This window comes from Cygnus olor, chromosome 4 (genome assembly GCF_009769625.2).
Source record: "Cygnus olor isolate bCygOlo1 chromosome 4, bCygOlo1.pri.v2, whole genome shotgun sequence".
Taxonomy (NCBI): domain Eukaryota; kingdom Metazoa; phylum Chordata; class Aves; order Anseriformes; family Anatidae; genus Cygnus; species Cygnus olor.
The window spans coordinates 45163504-45185031 of record NC_049172.1 but is presented as its reverse complement, the minus strand read 5'-3'; the positions used below and the strand labels follow the sequence as shown (position 1 = coordinate 45185031).

At 41.0% G+C, this 21528-nt stretch overlaps 2 protein-coding genes, 1 long non-coding RNA gene and 1 pseudogene across 8 annotated transcripts; 2 read left to right on the top strand and 2 right to left on the bottom strand.

Annotated features, from left to right (window-relative positions):
• The first annotated feature begins 35 nt into the window (after positions 1 to 35).
• MRPS18C (mitochondrial ribosomal protein S18C) lies at positions 36 to 2381 on the top strand. Its single transcript, XM_040556541.1, has 6 exons — positions 36 to 148; positions 236 to 297; positions 1283 to 1366; positions 1762 to 1819; positions 2128 to 2187; positions 2277 to 2381. The coding sequence occupies exons 1-6, from the start codon at positions 97 to 99 to the stop codon at positions 2345 to 2347; spliced, it is 387 nt and encodes a 128-aa protein (XP_040412475.1). The 5' UTR covers positions 36 to 96; the 3' UTR covers positions 2348 to 2381.
• A 6-nt stretch (positions 2382 to 2387) lies between these two features.
• On the bottom strand, positions 2388 to 9861 carry ABRAXAS1 (abraxas 1, BRCA1 A complex subunit). Of its 3 annotated transcripts, none has more exons than XM_040556518.1 (9): positions 9692 to 9861; positions 9073 to 9163; positions 7731 to 7767; positions 6816 to 6882; positions 5972 to 6165; positions 4907 to 5026; positions 4217 to 4301; positions 3643 to 3754; positions 2388 to 3497 (listed from the first exon to the last, which is right to left on the bottom strand). In XM_040556518.1, exons 1-9 carry the CDS (start codon positions 9776 to 9778, stop codon positions 3070 to 3072), a joined length of 1221 nt encoding a protein of 406 aa, XP_040412452.1. In that variant the 5' UTR covers positions 9779 to 9861; the 3' UTR covers positions 2388 to 3069. The 3 variants fall into 3 exon arrangements, with proteins under 3 accessions (XP_040412452.1, XP_040412453.1, XP_040412454.1); XM_040556519.1 differs by having other exon boundaries at positions 2388 to 3502; positions 3648 to 3754; positions 9692 to 9839; XM_040556520.1 differs by lacking the exon at positions 9073 to 9163 and having other exon boundaries at positions 9692 to 9787.
• Positions 9716 to 21044, top strand: LOC121069969. 4 transcript variants are annotated; one of them, XR_005819787.1, is made up of 3 exons: positions 9716 to 9902; positions 10082 to 10261; positions 19405 to 21044. It is a non-coding gene; the product is annotated as an uncharacterized LOC121069969 (long non-coding RNA). The 4 variants fall into 4 exon arrangements; XR_005819788.1 differs by lacking the exon at positions 9716 to 9902 and adding an exon at positions 9932 to 10000; XR_005819789.1 differs by lacking the exon at positions 9716 to 9902 and having other exon boundaries at positions 9925 to 10261.
• The window catches only part of LOC121069967, a 51254-nt pseudogene continuing 44071 nt past the window's right edge, over positions 14346 to 21528 (bottom strand).

Below are 21528 nucleotides of genomic sequence, written 5' to 3'. Positions count from 1 at the left end.
CATTGGCCAGAGAACCGCATTTCCGATTGGCGAGAGAGCCGGGAGGGAGCTGCGGCGGGCAGGAAGTGACGTAGCGGTGCCGCCCGCGGGGGCAAGATGGCGGCGCGGGGGTTGGCGGCCGGTGTGGCGCGGCGGAGCTGGGCGCCGGGTGAGCGGGGGGGGGGGGGCTCGGGGCGGGTGACTCGGGGCTCCCCCGCCCCGCCGCTGCTCACGGCCTTGTCTCTGTCCCCTGCAGCCCTGCGGGGGGAAGGGCCTCGTCGCCTCCTGCAGCAGCAGGCGCTGCCCGGCTCCGACCAGGTAAGGGCCGCGCCTCGGTACGGGCGGCTGCGCGGGGCGGGTCGCCTCGTAACCCCGAGAGAGCGTTAGCCCGCCGGCGGGGGGGGGCCTGACGGCAAAAGCAGGTAGCGAAGCGCCTCGGTGCTCTGTGCTTGGCGCCCTTGTGGGCAAGGGAAGCCTTGCGGTACTGGCCGCCGCAGGTGGTGCGCTTGTGATTTCCTCCTAAACTTACAGTTGGGTGTTAATAATGCAAGTAACTGCTGAGACACGGTCTGCTGTCGTGATTGTCGTTGCTTAATATCGTCGTTTCCGTAGCTCGCGCGCAAACCAAGTGTTGAAGAGTTTTTCTGTGACTACCTCAGAAAACACTTAGCGGGCCTCATTGGTGTGGTGGCTGTTGCCAGCAAACGTGTTCCTCTCTAGCGTAACTTGTGAAATAAGTCTCTTCACGTACACAATGGTAATCTACGTTGCTGGAGCAGCGAAGCTTTTTTGTGCTGATGGCTGGGGAGGTGCTGGTGCCAGGTGTGCTCAGAAGCTGAGAGCGGCTTCTCAGGGCGCAGGAGTGGGTTCCAACATCCTCCTTAAAGGATGGCACGAGCAGGCCTGGGACGCTTCCCTTGGAGTGGTCTTAAAAGAAGCTTTTCAGGAGTAGTCAGTGCTATTCTGTTACTGTTCTCTGTAGATACTCTCTGCTAAATAGTAGGTGTAACTTTCATCTTAACGATGACTATAATTGATTGGTCACGTTGACAGTTGAGATTGCATTGGTCATTTAGTTGTGTGGAATACGGATTTTTAGGTTGTTAAGTACCACGCGGTGCATTTGACAACTATAGGTAAAGACAGCTGCACTCATATTAATGCTTGAGAAATGTCACTTGTGCTAAACATCCTCACTGTCGTTAAGGCACTTTCCGTTTTTCTTTACGGCGTAAATTAAAACAAGTACAAACTGATCGCTCACCTGCAGTGTTGCAGCTTGTTAATGATTGTCTAATTACAGCCCATAGAAATGGAGAATCCTTATAAAGAACCTCCTAAAAAGTGTGTCTTGTGTGGGATAAAGGTGGACTACAAGAATGTTCAGGTGAGTACTTTGAAAAGGTGTGCGTAGATAACAAAGGTAACGGGCTTGTGCTCAAAGGGTGGGAGGCAGCAGCCCAAGGTTAACTGGGTGAGGAAGTTCACAGGAAGGGGTGAAGTAGTGTCATGGAACCTCTTCAGCCCCCTGGGCCTATATATACAAATGTGAAACTTGGTGTCCTTGAAAAGGAGTGCTTTGTTCTAATTCTACTTTACTGTGACTTAAATGTGGCATGCAGGATGCTGCGGACTTCCAAGCTGTCCTTGTTCCCCTGTCTGGGAAAACTAAGCTCTGTAAGAAACAGTTTCAAATATTAAAAATGTAATGCGAGGAATAAAATATGCTGAAGCTTCTCCGAACTACAAATAACACGAACTGATATTACTCTTTTTTAATAGCTTCTGTCCCAGTTTGTATCTCCATATACTGGCCGCATTTATGGCAGGCATTTAACAGGTATGTGAAATTAAATCCTATTTACTCTTTGATGTTAAGGTCTTTTAGAGCTTAGGTCAGATTCTATTAGATATGTTTACACAAGTCATTACTACTGGTAATACACATTTTTGAAGCCTTTATATTCATGAGTAGACTTGAAGAAATTTAATTATTTTCTGTATTTTAGCAGTTTGTATAGGCACACGTGAGGTTTTTATAGGAAGACTCGGACAAAACTAGAAGGATTTGCAACTAAACGATTTAGTCCCTTAACTTATTACTGAGTTATTGTTCAACTCAGGAGCCTAAAAATGTTTTTTCTTTAGGCTTGTGTAACAAGAAGCAGAAGGAAATTTCAAAAACCATTAAAAGAGCTCAGGTACTTGGTAAGTATCGTTATACTTCCTTGGGTGTTCGGTAAGTCAAGCTTACCGTTGATTTAAGAAAAAAAACCCCTCATCTTATTTTCTTACAGGATTTATGCCAGTTATGTTTAAGAACACATCATTTCTTACAGACCCCAAAATTTGTAATGTTAAGTATTGAGAGTTATATACTGTAAAGAAATAAACAATAAAACTAAACGTACTGCTTATGTAATTCTTTATTGGGAATGTCACTGGTTGCTGTACTGCGTCACTGACTGAAGGGTGGTCAGTTGCAGCGTCAAGTCTCTGAACTTGTTGGAAGGAATAATGAATGCCTAGCGGGATAGCACAAATCCCCAGCTGTGTGGACCACTGAAGTTATCAAAAGTCTTGCTCAAGTTCGCTCCTTTTTCCTTCCCTCAATTGGAAGGGGAAAATAGAATGCTGGAGAGCTAACGATAGGAGAAAATATTAAGACTGCGGCTATATATGTAAACAGCTGTTCCTCAGGATGTTGCCTTGGATCTGATGTTCTCGGCTTCGGCTTCTGCTGAGGTGAGGCTCACTGATGGGGTGGCCTTGGGTTCTTCTGCAGCACCTTGAGGTTGTATCACGGAGGCAGTATGTGACGTGACTTGACTGCTAACGCCCTGCTAGTGTAGTCTTAAAACCCTGAGAGAGAGAAAATACAGGCTTAACTCTGGAAGGCCAAATGAGGGAATGTGACCTGGACTCTGCTCAACTTACGCCGAACAGAATTAATGCGTTAAAATAAATCTTTGTACTTGACAAAGATTCAGTAAGCTATTTCCATCCCTGCAGTGCTATAAATTGGTATGTTACTTTAATATGCTGGCAGTAGCCTTTTGCCCAAATATGTTTGGGGAAGCTGTTAAGTCGTCAGAAAGTGGGAGAGTGTGGGTATTCGTTTGTATCTTTCAGTTTCTCCAGCACCTCCTCGTCTGTTTCAGCGCTACTCAGCGTAAGTTTCTTTTCCTGGTCGCTGTCCTCTTGATCTTGAAGTAACTTTTGGTGAAGCTGCAGTGATCTGGATTTCTTAAAAGACTTCGGTCCTGTGGTGGTCCCTTTGACTTTGCGCTTGGTTAATTGTTTTGTTTCAGGTTCAGGGAAGTCCTTTTCCTCTACCATGAGAGTCAGTTTGTCCGTGATATTAATATTATGGTCTGTCTTACAGCAATTCTTGGATATCCTTCTTCCTTTGAAGGAAACAATACATGTCTGAAGCCCGGAATTGGGGAAATAGGTTTGCAGTGCCTGACAAAGCAAAACGTTTTCCTTGGGCTCTTCTGGGTGATTTTGTTTCTCCCCTGAAAAAACAAAGGCTGGAGTTGAAGACCCTCTCAAACTTGTACCGGTTTTGTTCTGGTGGCTTCAAGCTTGAGTGTTTTCTGCTGATGCCAATGAAATTAAACTTGGCAGCCTTATGAATATTAGCGCTGGGATATAACTTACCTGAAGAGTTTTTGTGTTGCTTTTTTCTCTTTATTTCTTCTTTCAATTGGCTCACCTCTGCTAGGAGTTTCTCTACAGATCGTTCGCTGACTTCTACTGTAGAGCATATATTCTGCAAGGAAAGTTCCATTTTGAGATTAACTGCATGCACATAAATTGAATTTAGTGTTGTAGCAAACACCTTAAACTACTGTTGCTCATGTTAGACACAGAGTATTGAAAAGCTGAAATGAGAAGCTTGAGGCTGGTTTTGAAGGTAAGAACTGAAACCTTGTTTGTACCAGATGCCATGTGTTTTACTTGCTACAGAACTTTTGGGTAAATGGGAGCAAAGTACAGACCACACCCTAGGAACAATTCTACTTTGAGGAATTTTTAGTGTCCCTAAGGATTTATTGATTAAGTTGATTGAATGGAAATTTGTCTCTGAGAAGAAGATAATGTACAGCCAAGAACTTGCGGATCTTTTGTTTGATGAATTAGCTTTGTTTGCCTTATTGCAGGATGCTACACCCTTTGCTTTATTTTATAGTAGTAGTGAAAATACCTGTACCAGCAGATATACTTGACTGACCTTCAGCTCCTCCTGCAAGGTGGCATACATCTCGTTTATCTTACGAACCTCTTGTAAGGATCCATCTTCATAAAAGAAGTCTGACCTGCAGACAAAGAACAAATTGTATAATTCAAAACTAATGATGTAAATGGATACTAGTGTTCACTTTCAAGGAGCTTCAATCCAGAAAGATGTGTTAAGTCTTTATTCATTAGTTTGATTTAGAATTAGCAATTCCTGAGGTAGGCTTGTTAAAGGTTTTACTCACAAGATACCAATTAAGTGAAGATGGTGCTGACTACTGGCGAATGCATAAAACTAGGAGGCTCAAGAAGTAACCCAAAGCTTTAGTTTGAGTTAAAAGTTAGGTATGAACTGCTCTTTCCAGGCTAAAAATCTGGATGGGCTCTCCTGTTCTAACAGGACTGTATCATTTCACATGCCCTGTCACTGAGAGATAAGTATCAGTTCCGGTTAGCTCATGTAGGTTAGCTCAGCACTCGGTGCCAGTTTCGAGACTGTTCTCTCTGCAAAGCACATGGCTCAACTAATTTCTAAGTTGCTTGCCAAGGCTGGTAATTCCAGGAAATGAAGTGAGCAGGGTGTAGCTGTGCTATCAGTAGAGGCACTTGGGAATAACTAAAGCAAGTGGTTATGCCAGCCTTGCTGGAAAGCTACGGATACTGGTATGTAAGTTGTGTATTGTACCTGTGTTGTCTTACTGCTCTCACAAAGCCAGAAGATACGCAGGAACCAGACACTGTTCTGTAACCTTGCTGTTCGGCCATACCCAAGTTGGTAACCACCAAGGGGACTTTCTGAAAAAGACTTAAAAAGCATAAGTATGAAAAAATGTTTCAACGCCTTTTGAGTAGGTGAATGTCCCCACACAGTAAGCATCGCAACCAGGGGCATACAGCATTAACTGTTGCTGAAAGTCGTATCACAGATCACGAAGTCCAAACAAATCCTCCTGCAAGAGAGGAGACTTAAAGCTCTGCCTGGGTGGATTTTTTTTCCCTGCTTTTGAATGTCAGTACTTTGTTAAATGTAGCATGTTAGCAGTGAGTGGCGATACCTCTAAAGCTGATTAAAAGCTACCAACAGCTTGAAATAGTTCAATGAGCAATTTAATACATCTTCACTTACACATAAAGATGAAAACTAAACAGTTACCTGTTTGGTAAAATAACAATTTCACCAATAACGGTTATTGTGTAAATGAGTTGGCAGTCCAGTGCTGGCACTGCACATGATTATAATTGCAAGTCTTTGGATTCATAGAATCATTTTGGTTGGGAAAGACCGCTAAGATCAGATTCAACCATTAATCTAGTACTGCCAAGTCTACCACTAAACCATGACCCTAAGCACTGTATGTATCTATCTTTTAAATACCTCCAAGGATAGTGAGTCAAGCGCTTGCCTTGGCAGCTTGTTTCAATGCTTCACAACCCTTTAAGTCAAAATTTTTCCTGTTTTTCTGCTTTCTAACCTAAACCTCCTCTGGTACAAGTTGAGGCAATTTCCTCTTGTCCTATTGCTTGCTAATCAGTAAGTTCTTGAACAGAACTTGAGGGTGAGGTTTCAGCTGTGCCTGTAAGGGCTCTACCAGTATAAAAAATATTTAACTCTTAACGCTTTCTAGAGTAAAAAACTATTATTAATAGTAATCCAGTTGCAACTAAAAAAAAAGAGTCAAATAAAAAAGGTCAAATCATAGTGTATGTAATACTTAATGGCTTTGTCATAACTAGAGAACAAACTGATTACCCTTCTTGTGGCCGGTGTAAGGCATGTTCCAGTCTGTAAGTTGAACAACTTTCTGTCATCACGCTAGAAGTTAACAGAAGGAATACAAGACCCTGGTTTGATAGGTGGGACTGTAAATTCTTATGAAGAAGTCTTTCTCGGAATGTCATCATCTGGTCTGTGTTGCGTCTGAATTTGTACCATCCTATTACGTTCTGCAGACAGAAGAAAACTCATCAGTACTATTCTTTAATGTCCTTGCATGCCATAACAAAGCAACTTGGAGGGTCCAGTAAGATTCATGAGTGTGAACTCTCCTGTACACATAAGGAGATACTTTCAATTCTTAAAGCATCCAAGACTATTTTCTAGGTATGACAGTTTCTATCCTTGTGAAATCTACTGAATTGGCTTGTTTACTGAGGTTTGGCTCAATCTTGTAAGTCTGCAAACTTGGTTTGACTATTTAGTTGTTTGCTGCTTTCCAGCTTGTACTTTTTCCCCTTGTAAAACATTCTACAGAGAAAACAGTACATGATTTTGTTCACGTGGTGCTTAACCAGTGGAGTGAGCTGACCTCAATTGATCTCAACCTAGAAATTAGTGGAATTCCTTTGGAAGGTTTTAAGAGTTCACTTGAGAAATTAGTAAGAAAAAATCAAGTTGGGATAATACAGAGAGGCAAACTTTAGTCAAAGATAACCTAAATGGGTAGTATTCTTTAGGGGGGATAAATAATGCAGGTGCCTTGACAAGCAGTATGAGGGATTAGATACAAGATGGAATAGTTTAATACCACCGATCAGAACAAGTCTCAAAATCTGAGGTGGCCCTGTGGTATGTATTAGATTTGAAAATAAAATACCTTCTTACAGCCAGATAGTATTTTCTTCAGGGCTGGTTTGTTCAGTTCCCCTGCAGAATTATAAAAGCTAGAAGAAAATTGACAGTTAGGACAAAATGCTACTGTAGGAAGTAATTATTTCCAAGTGATTTGGCAGTCATCTTGCCTTAGGTGTACTGGAGGGAGAAAAGCCATTAAAGTTGTGCTGACACAGCCCCTGTGGTAGGACTGCACTTACTTTCATTGCTGTTTGCGCAAATAGCTGTTGAGGTGGTCTTGTTAACAGCACAGATGCTCTTCTGGCATCAGGGCTACTGGGACACAAAGGTAACATCTGTATACTTGAGTCACAACTACAAAAAATGCCTTCAATCTGACATGAAGCGCCTCTCTAGCGGTATCTTGATTCCTTAATTTTTAGGAAGATTTGAGAGGGGAATCATGTCACAATTTTCCTCTTACAGGGAGTAAACCTGCACAGCTGTGTTTCTATTTATGATAGAACTCAAAATACTACTGGTCTGTGAAATGACTCCTGACGTGGGACTCGTGTGTTTTTCTTCTGCCCTACTTAGAACTCTGCATTTCTGTTTTTCTCTTCTTACAGGCTGAGGGGTCAGGATGTGTTTTTTTAGAAAAGCAATCATTGCTTTTTGTGCAGCAGTTTGACATCGTTCTGTAGCTTATACAGTTCTGCAGCACTCACTAGAATGTGGTGCACCATACCTGTATTTTAGTTAGAGATAAACACAAAGCTTGTAGATCCAATGTAAAATTAACATAAGGCATTTTGCCTCTGTAATTCCATGGTGCTGACCCTGCATTCATTGTTACGGCTCCCTGATTTTTTTCTATCATATAATACAAGTTTCTCTTTCTGTAGAGCTAAAATTAGGGTTAATATTGTTTCCATATCTTTTTACTTAAAATTCTCACCTGAACAACTGGTGGCATGGTATATGCTTCTGTATATCTGAAATGAGAAAGCAATATTACTTTGGGTTTGTCAGCTCAAGATGTACATTTTTATGTATGCTGTCATGTGAATTGTTAAAAGGAACAAGAAAAGTCTTTTTTTATATCCATTTATCTACTTAATCTCAAGTTATCTTCTTAATCTTAAGAAAGGAAATAAGTGTAACAAAGTTTCTTCAAATGGAAAGGGGAACCACTTACATAAGTTATGTATATTTGATACATTTTGGTTTTGTCAAGTGCAAAATCACACTTGCTATTTTGTTTTTCCCTTCCTTTCCTGTTGACTACAGGAATAGAATGCAATATGAAACAGTTCACTTAAGTTACTTTGCAACAAAGCACAGATGCTGGTAGCTAGGAAAACTAGGCTGGAAAAGGGGTATATGGTCAGAACTGGGAAATTGACTACCAGAAAATAGGGTAGGTGGTGGCATTTGAAAAAGCTTTTCTTTACACAAATTCTCCACTATATTCATTTTCATAAGTTAGCAAAATAAATTTAGCAAAATAAATAAAACTCCAAAAAATATGAAGCAACTAACTCTGCCTGTGTGAAAATCTGTGTAATATGACTAGGGGCACCACAAAAAAAAATCCCCATACTTTTTGTTCAGCAGTGAAATTGAGTAGAGGAAAGTGTTACACCTTCCTTAATTGTGTCCCAGGGTAAAACTGGAAAATGAGGCATGAATTCTCTCTACAGTGCTTTCAGTAAAGTTGGAAAGAAGACATGCTGTATTAGATGGTTCTTTTTCTTGATCTATTGACAGTATTTTAAAAGAAGCGGGTTAAATTCGTGTATACGTATATTGTTCTTAAGGGCTACTGTAATACATGCATCTAGTCCCAATGCTGTGACAATTTTAAGGCAAAATACGTTTCATCTGCTCAATGAAATGTATAGTTTGCATCATTCACATGAAGTATTTTATGAGCTGCAAATTTTGAAATAGGTACTAATGCATTAGAGTTCACATCACTGAAATATGCCAAGTTTCTGCCAGGCAATTGTAGTTGAGCAGGGATGAAGTGACATAGCTAAGACAAAGAGGAAGTCTAAACCCTGTGTTATTTGTAATGTGAGAAGATTGGCAAAGAACAACTAATCAAGGAGTTAAGAACTTGTATTTCTGTTTAAATCTTCAACTTTTTCAGATCAATTTTTTTCAGCAATTGAAGTGTTGTAAAATGAATGTGGTATGCGTATTTTGGTGTTAATGGGGCCCCCAGGATCTAGCAGATGCATGTAGCCATATATGCCCTGACACCAAAGCGCTATTAGAGGTGTGGGTGCACTGACCGATAGTATAAACCACTTCAACATCGTCCATCTGTGAGTCAGTAATGCTGTTCTTGGCTTCGCCTTTGACATCTCCGAGGAGAAATCCTTCCTTTTTAGGGGAAAAAAGGTAAGTTCGTGTTAGCAGAGCTGTTCTGATATTAACAGTAACTGCAAACGTGTTGGGTGGAGAAAAAAGCTGTTGCTGTCCCTTTTTTTATAAACAAAGCAGATTCTCATTCATTTGTAAACAGATGCAAGTAGGTAAGGGGAAAAAAAAAGTTAAGGTGTACTCGAGTGTTTGCCATCCCTTATTTTTATTCAAACCCGAGGAGTGTGGGGCTGGGCACGTGCTGTCCAGGGCTCACCCCACAACTTCTATCAACCGCTGCAGGAGCAGCAGGGCTATGGTATGGCTGCACCCCACCTCGGGCCGCCTCCTCGTGCCTTCCCCGACAAAGAGCCCCGGATTCCCGGCGTTACTGCGGCGGGGCCTCGGCAGCGCCCGGGCCCGGCCGCGGTCCCGCAGGCGGCTCGGGGCAGGCCGGAGGCGGGCTGCGACATGGCGGCGGGCAGCCCGCCCGGCCCCGCCGCCCTTCCCCGCCCCGCGCGGCCCCCGGCCCGGCCCCGCGGCACGCACCGTGTCCGAGTCGGTGCTGAGGTGCTGGAAGGCCAGGGCGCCGAAGACGAAGCCCGAGAGCAGGGCCGACGTGCTCTCGCCCTCCATGCCCCGACAATGGCGGGCCCGCCGCGGCGGAGGGAGCCCCCAGCGGCCGGCGGCGGCAGGGCCGGGCCGGGCCGCGCTCGGCGGCCGCTGAGGGGAGCCGCGGCGGGGCGGGAGCCGGGGCCGGGTCAGTAGCTCCCCCCGTACGTGTAACTCACAGAATCACAAAATCACGAAGGTTGGAGCCGTGCCGCGGTTGGGGCAGGCGGGCTGCTCCCAGTAGCGGTATAACGCGTCCTGCTCTGCTAAAGCCTCAAAACATCAGTGACGTATTTGCACTAAAGTACTTTTTCTCACACGTCGCAGGTGTTCCGGACTAGATCAGCCAGAAGACAGCTCTAGGAAAACAAAACAAAACCGGAGGAAGAGAGAAGTTAAAGTTCCTCCGTTCTTAGAAATGTGATCGGAGATCTGGTGTCAAGGCCACCATGGTTTCTGCACTTCGGGAAAGGCAATGTTTGATTTCATCACTCATCAGGACTGTATGTAAGCGTGCTATAAGCATTTTCTTAGTCTTAGACATTCATTTCCTGAGTTTTTAAATAAGATGAATGCACTTGCAGTTTCTCAAGGGCTTTTTCCATCAATTTGGGATGTTATACGTGTATTTTTGTGTATTTTTACCATGCATATGAGATTAACACTTTCAGCACAATTTCTTGTCCCTTTAACTTGTCAGCAGGATTTAGAGGGAGAATGGCTAGCTCTGGCACACTTAATGATTTAACTATACATTAAATATCTGTAAACGGTATGAGTATTTAAAAGAAGAAAATTGTTGAATTTCTTACCTGTTCTCACAGTAGAGAGATGGACAGGCTAAGACTTTTTTTCCCCCCTCAACACCTACATAAATGAGGGATGACAAAGTGTCCAGGTGATGCAGAATGACTGAGATGAACAGGAAACAACTATTAGGCATTTCTTGCAACACAGGTCGCAGGGCATTCAATGAGTGGGTAATAAATACAATACAACTGAAGTGATGTATTGGAACAAACAACTCTATGATGGATCATGTTGCCATGGTGGTGGCAACAAGAACGGATGGATGTGACCAGTTACATAGCTGTTTGTGGCGAAAAGGGTGAAAATGGACACGAATGCTGGCATCTTTCAGGAACTGTGCAGCAGTTCCCGTCCCTGCACTGTAATTTATAGTTCATTCTACCCAAGGACAGTGAGGGCATTTTATGCATTTAATCAGTGTGATGAATGTGGGGTACTGACACATTATTCTGCTGTTATCAGCACTGGTGGTATGCAAGCTGTGTGCAAGATCCATATTGATGGCATGTGAGATGCATGTTGAGAGTCACGCAATGCCCATCTGACAGGTATCTGTACACCGCAGAAGCAAACAAATGTAGTCAGAACACGTGGAGGGCTCTTTGCTCCAGCGATACAAAGATGCAGTCCTGCCTAAGCTGCTGGATTGGATGAATAAGGTTCTCTAATGGCTGAATTTGCCTTCGGTGGAAACAATTATGCTTGTGTGGTCAGACCTAAATGTGTTACAACCAGCCTAATGATTCATACAATGCTTAAACATATTTCTTTACTGTTGTCATAATTGTTCTGTTGATAGGCAGAGATAAACCATAAATAGCGCAATTGTGTGGTGGTCAGATGTAAACACAGATCTGTTTTGTGTCATAGATGGGATCCGTGCTGACCTAAAAGAACAGCAGACATAGACCAGTTAGAGTATGGACCTAGGGCAGTAGATATTTGCACTTGAGTACATGAAGGCAGTGTGGTTTCCATGAATGAATATACAGAATGAAATTGCTTACCTTATAACAAGTGATCTTTAAGGTTGTTCTGGCAGTTTTCACAAGTGAAGCATGTGCTTCGCTCTTCATTAAAAGGAAATTAAAACTACCAGAGATGATTTCAGTCTCGAGCAGCGATCAGGTGAGGAGTTTGTTAAATGTGAGGTTGAAACAAACAAACATAAAAGCCAAAAAAAAAAGGGCCTATTTTTTTTTTTTGTTGTTACAACTGGTAGCATTTTAATAGAGAGAGAGGTGGTCTTAGCAGTTTGCACGCGTGAACACACACCTCACAGCTATTAGAGTGCAGAATGCTCTGGTCAGTGCCACTTGCAAACCTTTCTCACCCTGTTAAACAAAATCCTGGTACTGCTAGGTGTTAAGAGATGCTTGAATATCATCCTGCGTTTGCTCTCTTGATGTTGTGTTGTTGACCTAAGGGCTTTTTTGAAGTAGAGCAGTCAGCATCGCTGTCTTTGTGGCATGGCAAAACTTGCATGGAAATACCAGGGACCCATACAACTGAAGTCAGAGGAACACAGCACAAGTAGTAACTTCGTATGCCTAATAACAATGCTAGGATGCCCTTCCATGAGCAGCTTTTGATCATGTTGCAACTCAGAATAGGTAAACAATGTACCCTATATATCTTACTGTAAAAAGGAAGCTTGACTGTCAGATTGACCACGTTTGATAGTCTTGGAGCCTATTGCTATTTGCTTTAGGTAGAAACATCTTTTTGTTAACCTATAGGAACGTATTACTTCATCAGCTGAAGTACCACCTGACTAATGACGTGTCTGTGCTATTTTGGAACAGTATCTGCCAGGGACGTGCTATGTTCTGGTAGTCTGATAAGGGGGTGTTGCCTGCAAACTCTCCTCTGGTATGTGTCTATAGGCACCTTTTGGAGTCACTAGAATAGTGAATACTGGACAGGAAGGCGTCACATCTGGAAAAGTGTGGCTCCCAGAACTCCTGTGACTGTGTGACTTCTGCTTGGAGGGTGCACGGATTGTTCTCTGTCCTTGTTAGGTAACATATCAGAGGGAAGGCAAAACCCCAGCGGTGCTCTTGGAGAGCCGGTATGTCCTACTGCAGTTTTATCTGTTCATGGTGTATGTACACCTGCTTGAAAGATGACAACTGTATGGCCACTCCCATGCAGGAAAAGCCTGTTCAGACCTGATTTCACCCTTCCATGTAAGGTGCAATGAATAGGCAGACATCAGTGCTGTGTTTGCTTCTCCATGCACTGGAAAAATAAATGGATCATGGTTCCAGTTCCCTTAGATGATCACAAAACATTGCCTAATAACGAATAAGTAGAATGACCTCAGGGATCGAGAGCCAAGAGTGGGCAGCAGTGTTTGCTGTTAACTTTAAATTTTTCAGTGGTCTTCAAATCTCTGAATTGATGCTATTTATTTGTGCTATAGAGACCAAATAGAAACCAAAATGTCATAAACCCCATGACTGACTCCAATTTTAATGATGATGTGTCCGATTTCTGACCAGCATTTAGAAATCCCAAAGGATGCAGAGAATGTACAAGAAGATAAGACTACTATTAAAAAGCAAGATATGCTGAGGCATAAGCATTTAAGAAAGTCATATATGGCAAATGGGAGTTGTTAATGCCTGTGGAGCATTATTTGTTAGAGATTAGGACAGAGGAAGCTTTGGGTAGCTTTTTCTTTGGGAAGCTTTTTCTACAAGTATTTGGAGGTGTTCGTAAACAGGGATCAGATTTGATTATCCTTTTTTTACCAAAATGATAAAAAAAAAGAGCCTAATACAAACTAAAAACAAAAGCACCCTAGTAATAATTAAAAACATAAATCTGCCCAGAAATTTATAATGCATCAACCCTTCAAATGTTATAAGGTTCATTTTCTGTAAAAAACAAAACAAAGCAAGAGTATTTTTGTATTTACCAGAGTGCTGTAGAGCATTTTTTGCAGCTACATGCTTAAGAATTTTACTGTCACAAAATTATCTATAAGAATTTTCATTAGTAAGCAAGGAGACAATTTTGTCTAAAGCAAGATTTTGCTTAGGGAAAAACTAAAAAGTGTCTGTGACGTGCGGAAAGCAAACTCCACAATCAGTAAGATTGTAAAGTAGGTATGTTTATTCAGCGCTGGGTGGCACGGGGGGGTAGTCCCACCAAAGTCGTGCGCACCCCAACGCAGCACTTTTCTTGATTATATGTGGTGAAGAGTTACATATGCACAAAGTTTCTCGAGACGCCTATACATATGCATGACCTATCCCCGCTTTGTATTAAAATTAGTTCCAGGGAGTCATTTTCATAGATTCCTCCTATCCACGCTTGCACAGTGTTTTCTGGTAGTGGTTGCTGAGGGTTGTGGCGATGAAGATTAGCGAGTCTTCCTCGTCACCGCTGGTTGACCTCTTATCTCAGCGCAGACTCATAAGCTTCTCAGCTTCCGCTTAAACTGCAGATTCGGTTTCAGTTGGTTCTTGAAATGTGTTTCCTGTTTTCTATCAGGAACTGTTTTTCGTGAGGAATCCCAGAATTTCCTGCCTCAGTTTCTTTGCACAATAGGTAGCGGAAGATATAGTACATGTCCCTTACCTGTCTTATTTACTAAAATCCTTTTGGCTTCCTTACACATGCTCATTAGCCTATCTTATCTACTAAAATTCTTTCAGCCTCCTCTCAACTGAGATCCTCGCCTGAGCCTATGTTATTGGCTACAGAGTGTTTCTCACATTTTCAACTTTGACAATTAAGACTGTTATTGTCAAAAATCAAAATACTAACTTTTTTAACAGTGTAAGAAGAAAAAAAATGAAAACTTTTGTGAATTAGTACATAATTTCAGCAGGAAGAAAACCAGCTGTCTTATCCGTCTGGTATGAGCATGATAATCAGCTTCCTCAATGGCACTTCTATTTGTCCCAGAACAACAGCCTCCACGTGCTGCAATTGCTGCCATTGAATCAAACCTGCCATTAATCAGACCTGAAAGAAGATGAAAAAATGAGAAGTATGTATGTCCTGAAATTTCCCTTTCTGGCACTGCTGACATTACAGGGGTGGTTGTTCCTCTGCTGCAGTAGCCTGACTTACGCAGGGAGGTCCTTACCTGGCTTACTGCCGATGGGCTGGCACAGTTCTTGTGGTAACACGCCAGCATGCGAGCCGTCTGATTGACCAGGATCTCTCTGACCGTCTTCAGGGGTTGGCTTAGAATAGCTTTAAAAGCTACAAATACAGAAGAACAAAAGATTATGTTAATAACAGACACGCTTAAAGTATCTACATTTTGCTAGTTTTTAATTAGTTTTTAAAGTAGTAAAACTCACCTCTATGGGTGCTTTTTCAGTCTTTCCTGTATCATTTTAGAGGATGCTTATTAATCTTCCCAAAAAAATGCCTATACACTTTTGTGCATTACCTGTTTCTAGCTACCTTCCCCGGCATTATTTTTATGGCATGTATATCTACATACATAATCTAGTTCTCTTTCCTATTTTGTACTAGAGTTGCAAATTGCTCAGGCTTGGAATAGCAAGTTACAAAACACGATTTCCCACTAGGCAATCACTTCATCTCTCCTACTTTCCTCTTCCTCCACCCCTAGAGAAAGCAAAAAGGAAACAAAACCAATCTGTTATAACTTTACCTGACTTAGCAAAGAAGTTGATAAGTGCGTCAGTCTCTCAAGTCTTGTAGACGTCAGCTAACTGGGAGCTGCTACAGTTTAAACCGATATTGTGTATGCACAGTCTTCTTTGTCCACTTATTGATGTGTAAAGGACAGCACACTGCAACACAGATGAGCCAATTACCATTCATTTTGAGTTTAAAACAAAAAGTCGATCCTCAAAGCTTCCATTGTGTAAGAGCCACCACTTAGTGCATAAAAGGCATGTAATTAGGCCCAAGGACAGCCCAGCCTAGTAGTGCTGCTTCAGCATTAATGAACTAGAGGAACACCATACCTGCACATTTTGTGGAAGTAGATTAATGCATTATAAAAATTATTAGCCTTAAAAGTATATAAATGTCATAAAAGTATATAAGTATATAAATATATGACTGATTGAAAGGCTTATTACTCTCTCATTTGCTACATACTGATGGTATCATCTGAAAACAAGAGACCACTGACTGGAAATCTGTAAAGCATCCCTTGTAATTGTGTAATATTTGAACGTGCTATTAAGAAGAGTGCCCCGAAGGAACATAACTGAAAAGACACCATACCAGACATCAGAAGCTTGCTGAGAAATATCTGCTCATCCTGTTATCAACAACAGCAACACAAAAACTTAGTAATCTTGAAAAGTGAAGTGGGTCTTCTTACATGGATAAATTGATTACGAAGTGACATGAAGTCCTTCTAACCCCACCCCTGTATCTCGTCCCTTCCATTGACTTAGATATTAAAATTGGAGGGATAATTTAAAAATTTGCTTATGACTCCAATTCTGCTGCGATATAATGTTAGCATTTGGGAAAACCCTTCTCCAAGTATGGAAAGTAAAGGAACTGAGCTCAAGCTTTCCTGACTGCTAACATTTTGCTGGCACGCGCTTGTTTCCTACCACCACAATCAAAAAAGAATCTCATCATCTTGTCTACAGCTACAAACTGAAGTCTGCAGGGCAAACACCAACTGCAGGTGATTGTAGTCAGACATGCACTGGATCTGCCACATGTCTCTGTCACAGGGAAGCCAGGTAAACACAATATCTACATGGCACGCACTTTTCCTGTCACTGCTGCAGCACCGCTCCAGGAAGTGACGGCAGACATACCAAACTGGATGTTCCACAGTACTGTATTTGTACAAGGATTAACTGCTAGCCTATGAAGTGCATTTATAGGGGCAAGATAAAAGCTAAGCAGAGCAGAAATGAAAGTTCAGGTAATTCCATGGCTTAAGTTCAAAACCTTGCAAGCTGTAACATTTTCTGCCGTTAATAAAAGAAAAATGTCATGACAAAATACCTAGAACAGTAAATGGCAATCTCGCGTTATCTGCTGTTGGTTGTGGCACGTCTTTTGTTAGGCACAGGCATATCACACGTGTTGGCAATTAGGCAGAGAAATGCCAGTTTTAATTATTGCCTAATCTGCATTTCCAGGAACTATTACTGAGGGAATAAGAATAAGAAGGGAAGCACAGATTTCTTTAGTTTTGGAACAGCCTGGCATTGCAAGGTAGCAATCTTTGGCTAGTTAATTGAAAACTTACTTTATTAGTAGTACTATGACACCAGAGTCTGTGCAAGCTGTACCTTCCTTGCCTCAGTGCTACGGCATAACTTTTTTTTTTAATTATGGCTGTAAAAGTTCTTACTCACAATTTCAAGACATGGCATGTCATTAAGTTTTTTTTTACCTGAATTAAGGCGCCACTGTCTTCATTCGGTTTGTCATCATCTTTGAACTCTACCGTCACTGCCTTGTCACAGTCAACTGCTGCCATTTCTACATCTGTGGTGTTGTTCATGTAAATGGCACCAAAGAAGTCAGTAGCCCTGAAGCCTGTAGCCAGATTAGAACAAACAAACAAACCGTAGTATTTTATTTAAAAATAACAGGTACAAGTGACATTATTTTGTGACTTCTTGTTTGATCATTCAGTTATGCTTACTAAAATGGGAACCATTTCTCCTCAGAGGTGTGCAGCCTCAGTCAACCGCCACTGTGAGGACAAAGTGAAGCTGTTCTGATGGGCCATGAAGGGGTGCTGCAGCTCAGAGACGCCCCAGAACCTTTTGCACTGTTCACTTGGCCGTTTTGTGTGTTTGTATTTCTCAAATACTTGCATTTGAGGCAAGAACGATTGGTCGAAAAGTAGGAACAGTAATTTCATTTGAAGTAATGAAAGAACATAAGTGTCCAGCAACAACTCTCTTTCGTTTGTACAACTTATTTGCATTTCAGGAGGCATGCATAGTGATCAGAAACCTTAACTGCATTTGCAGATTTAAGTAGGTATATACAGTAAGGACACACTCATTTTACCAGTCTATACTGTTCAAAAGGTACATAATGAAATTAAAACAGGAAGCCTGATGTTACGAGTGATCTGTAGAGCACTTCTAGCACTGTATTACTTATAGTTTTATATTATCATATGCATTCATATTTATTTTCATTCCCAACGGGTACCGTTACCTGTACTTGTCCGAACCCTCATTATTGCATCGAAGCCGGTCTTTTTTTCTATGTCCTTCCTGAGGTCGGTGAGGAACTGGGGGCTATCTGAATTGAGCTGAAAGCACAAAGCACAAGGTGCAGTTCACCACGGGGTGGCAGCAAACCAGCAGAAATCCAACACTGCCAGCCCGCTGTGAAATCTGCTCCTGCCCTCCCCCCATCAAATCTTTTCACAAAAAACATCTCTTTTCTTTTAAAATTGGCAAGAAATGCCAGTTGCTGCTTTATTAACAGAAACACAGATGTGCAAGTATCCACCGTTAATTCATCACTAGGCTTGGACAAGCAGAATTCCTTTCAATCAAACCTGTCTCCAGTAATGTCCGCCCTTGCACCTACCCTTGCAGGCTAGCTGGGATTTTGTGGTACATCCTTAAAAATTAGAGTAGCTTTGTTCACTTAGCAAAAAATGGTTCTGCAGATCAGCTGATGACATGGAGAAAGTCCCCTATTTCCCATAAAGATTCCCATGAAATTTTAAACAAACGAGTGTTGTTATGGCTTTTCTTTTGGGGAGGAGTGTCTGTATCATAAGCATTTTTAACTGTAAATGCAGGAGTAATTGACTACCCTGCTCAGATGTCACCATATGTAGGTAAGTGGGTTTAATTCTAAGGTACCAACCAGCTTGTAGAAGTAAAATTACAGTCTCAAGATACCTATTTGAGCCTGATCTGCTGTTTATACATTTGAATTTTACCCCCTAGGGTTTATAAATAATTTTTCTAGAGTCGCTCTACTTTCATGCTGTCAAAGCATGCTTTGAAATAAAAACAACCAATCTCCAGGTGTTACTATCTGACAGGTAAGAAACTTGCACCACTTACCTGGAAATTGTTGTACTTGTACAATGTTCCTCCAGTGTACATTGTGACAAGACCCAGGGAGGCTATGTCCACGTACTGATTTGGGAAGAGGAACAAATTCACGCAGCAGCCGTTAGCCACTCAATCCCTGGCTAAAGTCTCGTAATAATTTACTTGAGACTGGAAGAGTGTCTGCACAGAATTAAAAAAATACAAATGTGATAACATTAGATACTGTTGGTAGCCAATCACAATCCAAATACCCAAATGAAAAATAAAAATGAGACATCGATTTGATTGTAATCGTGTTGCCCCTGCTCATACATTCCATCACCACTTATATACATTGAACACTCAGTCTGTTCTTGTAGAACTAAATCACACCTTGCAGGTAGCAAAGGCTCTTGGTGGGTAGAATTATTTGCAGCTGGTCGATTTCCTTTACTGATGGGTGTTGCTGCTCGACCATACTTCAGCCTCCGAGTTCTTGTAGGGCCAATTATATTGGCCCTACATATTTATTATTATATTGTATATATAATTATACATTATACATTATATATTGTGTATATATATATATTATATATTATTATATAATATATTACATATTTATATTATATTGGACCTACATATTTATTCTCTATATCTAAATCATCAGGGCACAGTATAATATGGGAATATTATATATTTAATCAACAATTCTTTGTAAAAGAAAAGAAGTGAAAAAGACCAAGGCTCTATACTAGAGGAATTCAGTGTAATAGAAGTCCCTTGTGAACTCCAAGTAGAAAATACCTTTTCTTTATCTGTATTGAGTAGTTTTTTGTCATTTCTGTTTCTCAGCTTCCCTGGTGCTTCTGCAGTTGGCAATGAAGAATGGAAGATAAACAATTTTCCAGCACATTCTGCAGCCTGTTGCAAAGACACCATATTGACATTTATTCTACTTCTCAGATAAACAAGCCTAATTTTCATATGCTGTGGTGTCTCTAAGAACAGTGCAAACTTTCTGCAAAAGTTCTTAAGAGCCAAATCATTCATTTAGTCTTTACACTCGATGGAAGTGAAGTCCCAAAACAAACTGGGAATTTTATGTCAGTAAATAACTTAGTCTAACATAGATCCTTTGGATGATGCACCGGTACACTAATTCCTACATGGGACGCTAAAATCTTGATGGGAAAAACTAGAAGTACCTCTCCTAGAGACATTTCAGTTAGATACAAGCATTATGCAACAAGCAACAAGGATAAAAGGTAAAAACACTAAATTGGATAAATTAAAAGGAAATGTAATTTAACAGAAGATTCTTTCAGTTTGGGTGCACTGCTATCCATTGTATTTTTAGAGGAGAACGACAATTACATTCCTGGACTAGATTCCACATTCAAACTACACTAAAATGCAGAGCAGCAAAACTTGTGATTAACATTAACTCCTGTCACTAAGAAATAAAGTAAATGCTGGTTTCACTCAAGTTTTCAATTGTTATCTAGAACTCTAATGAGGCCATAGGATTTGCAAACTGCTGACAAAAAACCTTCAATTCCGAAGAAGAGAACAGCAATTGTAGCAGTACCACAGGCATCTTTGTATTGCTAACAAGCCCTTCCACCAAAATTTACGAAATCCAGTTTTTCACTTGATATTGAGACAGCTGATAGGAATGAAAATTGATTAGTCTTCAGAATTCTGAAGTCCTTAAGCACTGAAGAAGTTGGGTGAAGGTGAAAGGAAGGAAGGAAGGAGGCATTTGCCCTTTTCCTGCTCCAGGCTTAACCACACATCTAGTTTAGAAATGCAATACCCGAGACTACCGACACAGACAGGCTTCGGTACTCCTTCCCCTCCAGATCTTAAGATGTCCACCAGATACTCCACATTTCAAAATAAGCCACAGCATTCTGGGAAAACTAGAAATTTGCTTGCTATGGCAGAAATGCAATCAAAGACAGTATCTTACTTTTAACAGAGCTGAATCTCACCCCTAATAGCACAGTTATCTTTAATCACGAATGCCAATTTCTTCAATTACTCTTAAAAAGTAGTCTGTAAAGAATGCAAGATTGACTTACCACCAGTCATAATACACACCAAGAATTACTGACGCTGCTTTTGACAATGTGTCTAAAATGCATATATGATTTCTAAAAATTTATTAATCTCAAAGAGGAATACATTTTACTCTTTTCAGATGAGTTATTTTCTTGAACACATGTATATGCATATTAATAATTCACGGGGAACATCCTTGCAACTTATAACTTTAAAATACAAGTTAAATAAAGTGTTTATTTGAGAAGTGCTTTTTTATAGGAACAACGTCAAAAGGAAATTTACATTTATGGGTGTTAAGTTTGTTTTGTAGAAGTGAAATACTGGGAAAGAACATTTTGATAGAAGTGGTAACCAAATGTATATATATTTTGCACACATACCTTTTACTATTATGTGTAAGAAGAAATAAATATTTAAGAAACGGACTTGAGAGATGCTGTGTAATTTTGGTTCAATTTATCTACTCAAAGTTTGAGATCTACTTGTACACAGCTCACAGATAAATCAACTATTTTAAAGCACCACTGGCTGTTTTCTGCCTCTGCAAATCTTGTGGTGGATCATGGTGTCATTCTTTTAATTGGCAGCGCTCCACAGAAATGCCAGCATTTCAAGGGATATCCCTGACATACAGAAAGCTACTTGTGTGCATCTAGAAGTCTGTACAAACATCCCGAGTTATCTATTAATTATATTAAACATGCTGTAGTGACTAAACACCTTCTTATCTCTTAAATGCTGAATAAGAAAATGACTCCAGGGACTGGTCTTTTCCAACCTAAATGATTCTATGATTCTATGACTGGCTTCCCTCAATGAGGAGAATCTGGAAACAGGTGTTACACCTGTCAGTTGTTTCTAAACAAAAGAATTCAAACGTGCTGTTACAATAATGGGACATCAGTGCTG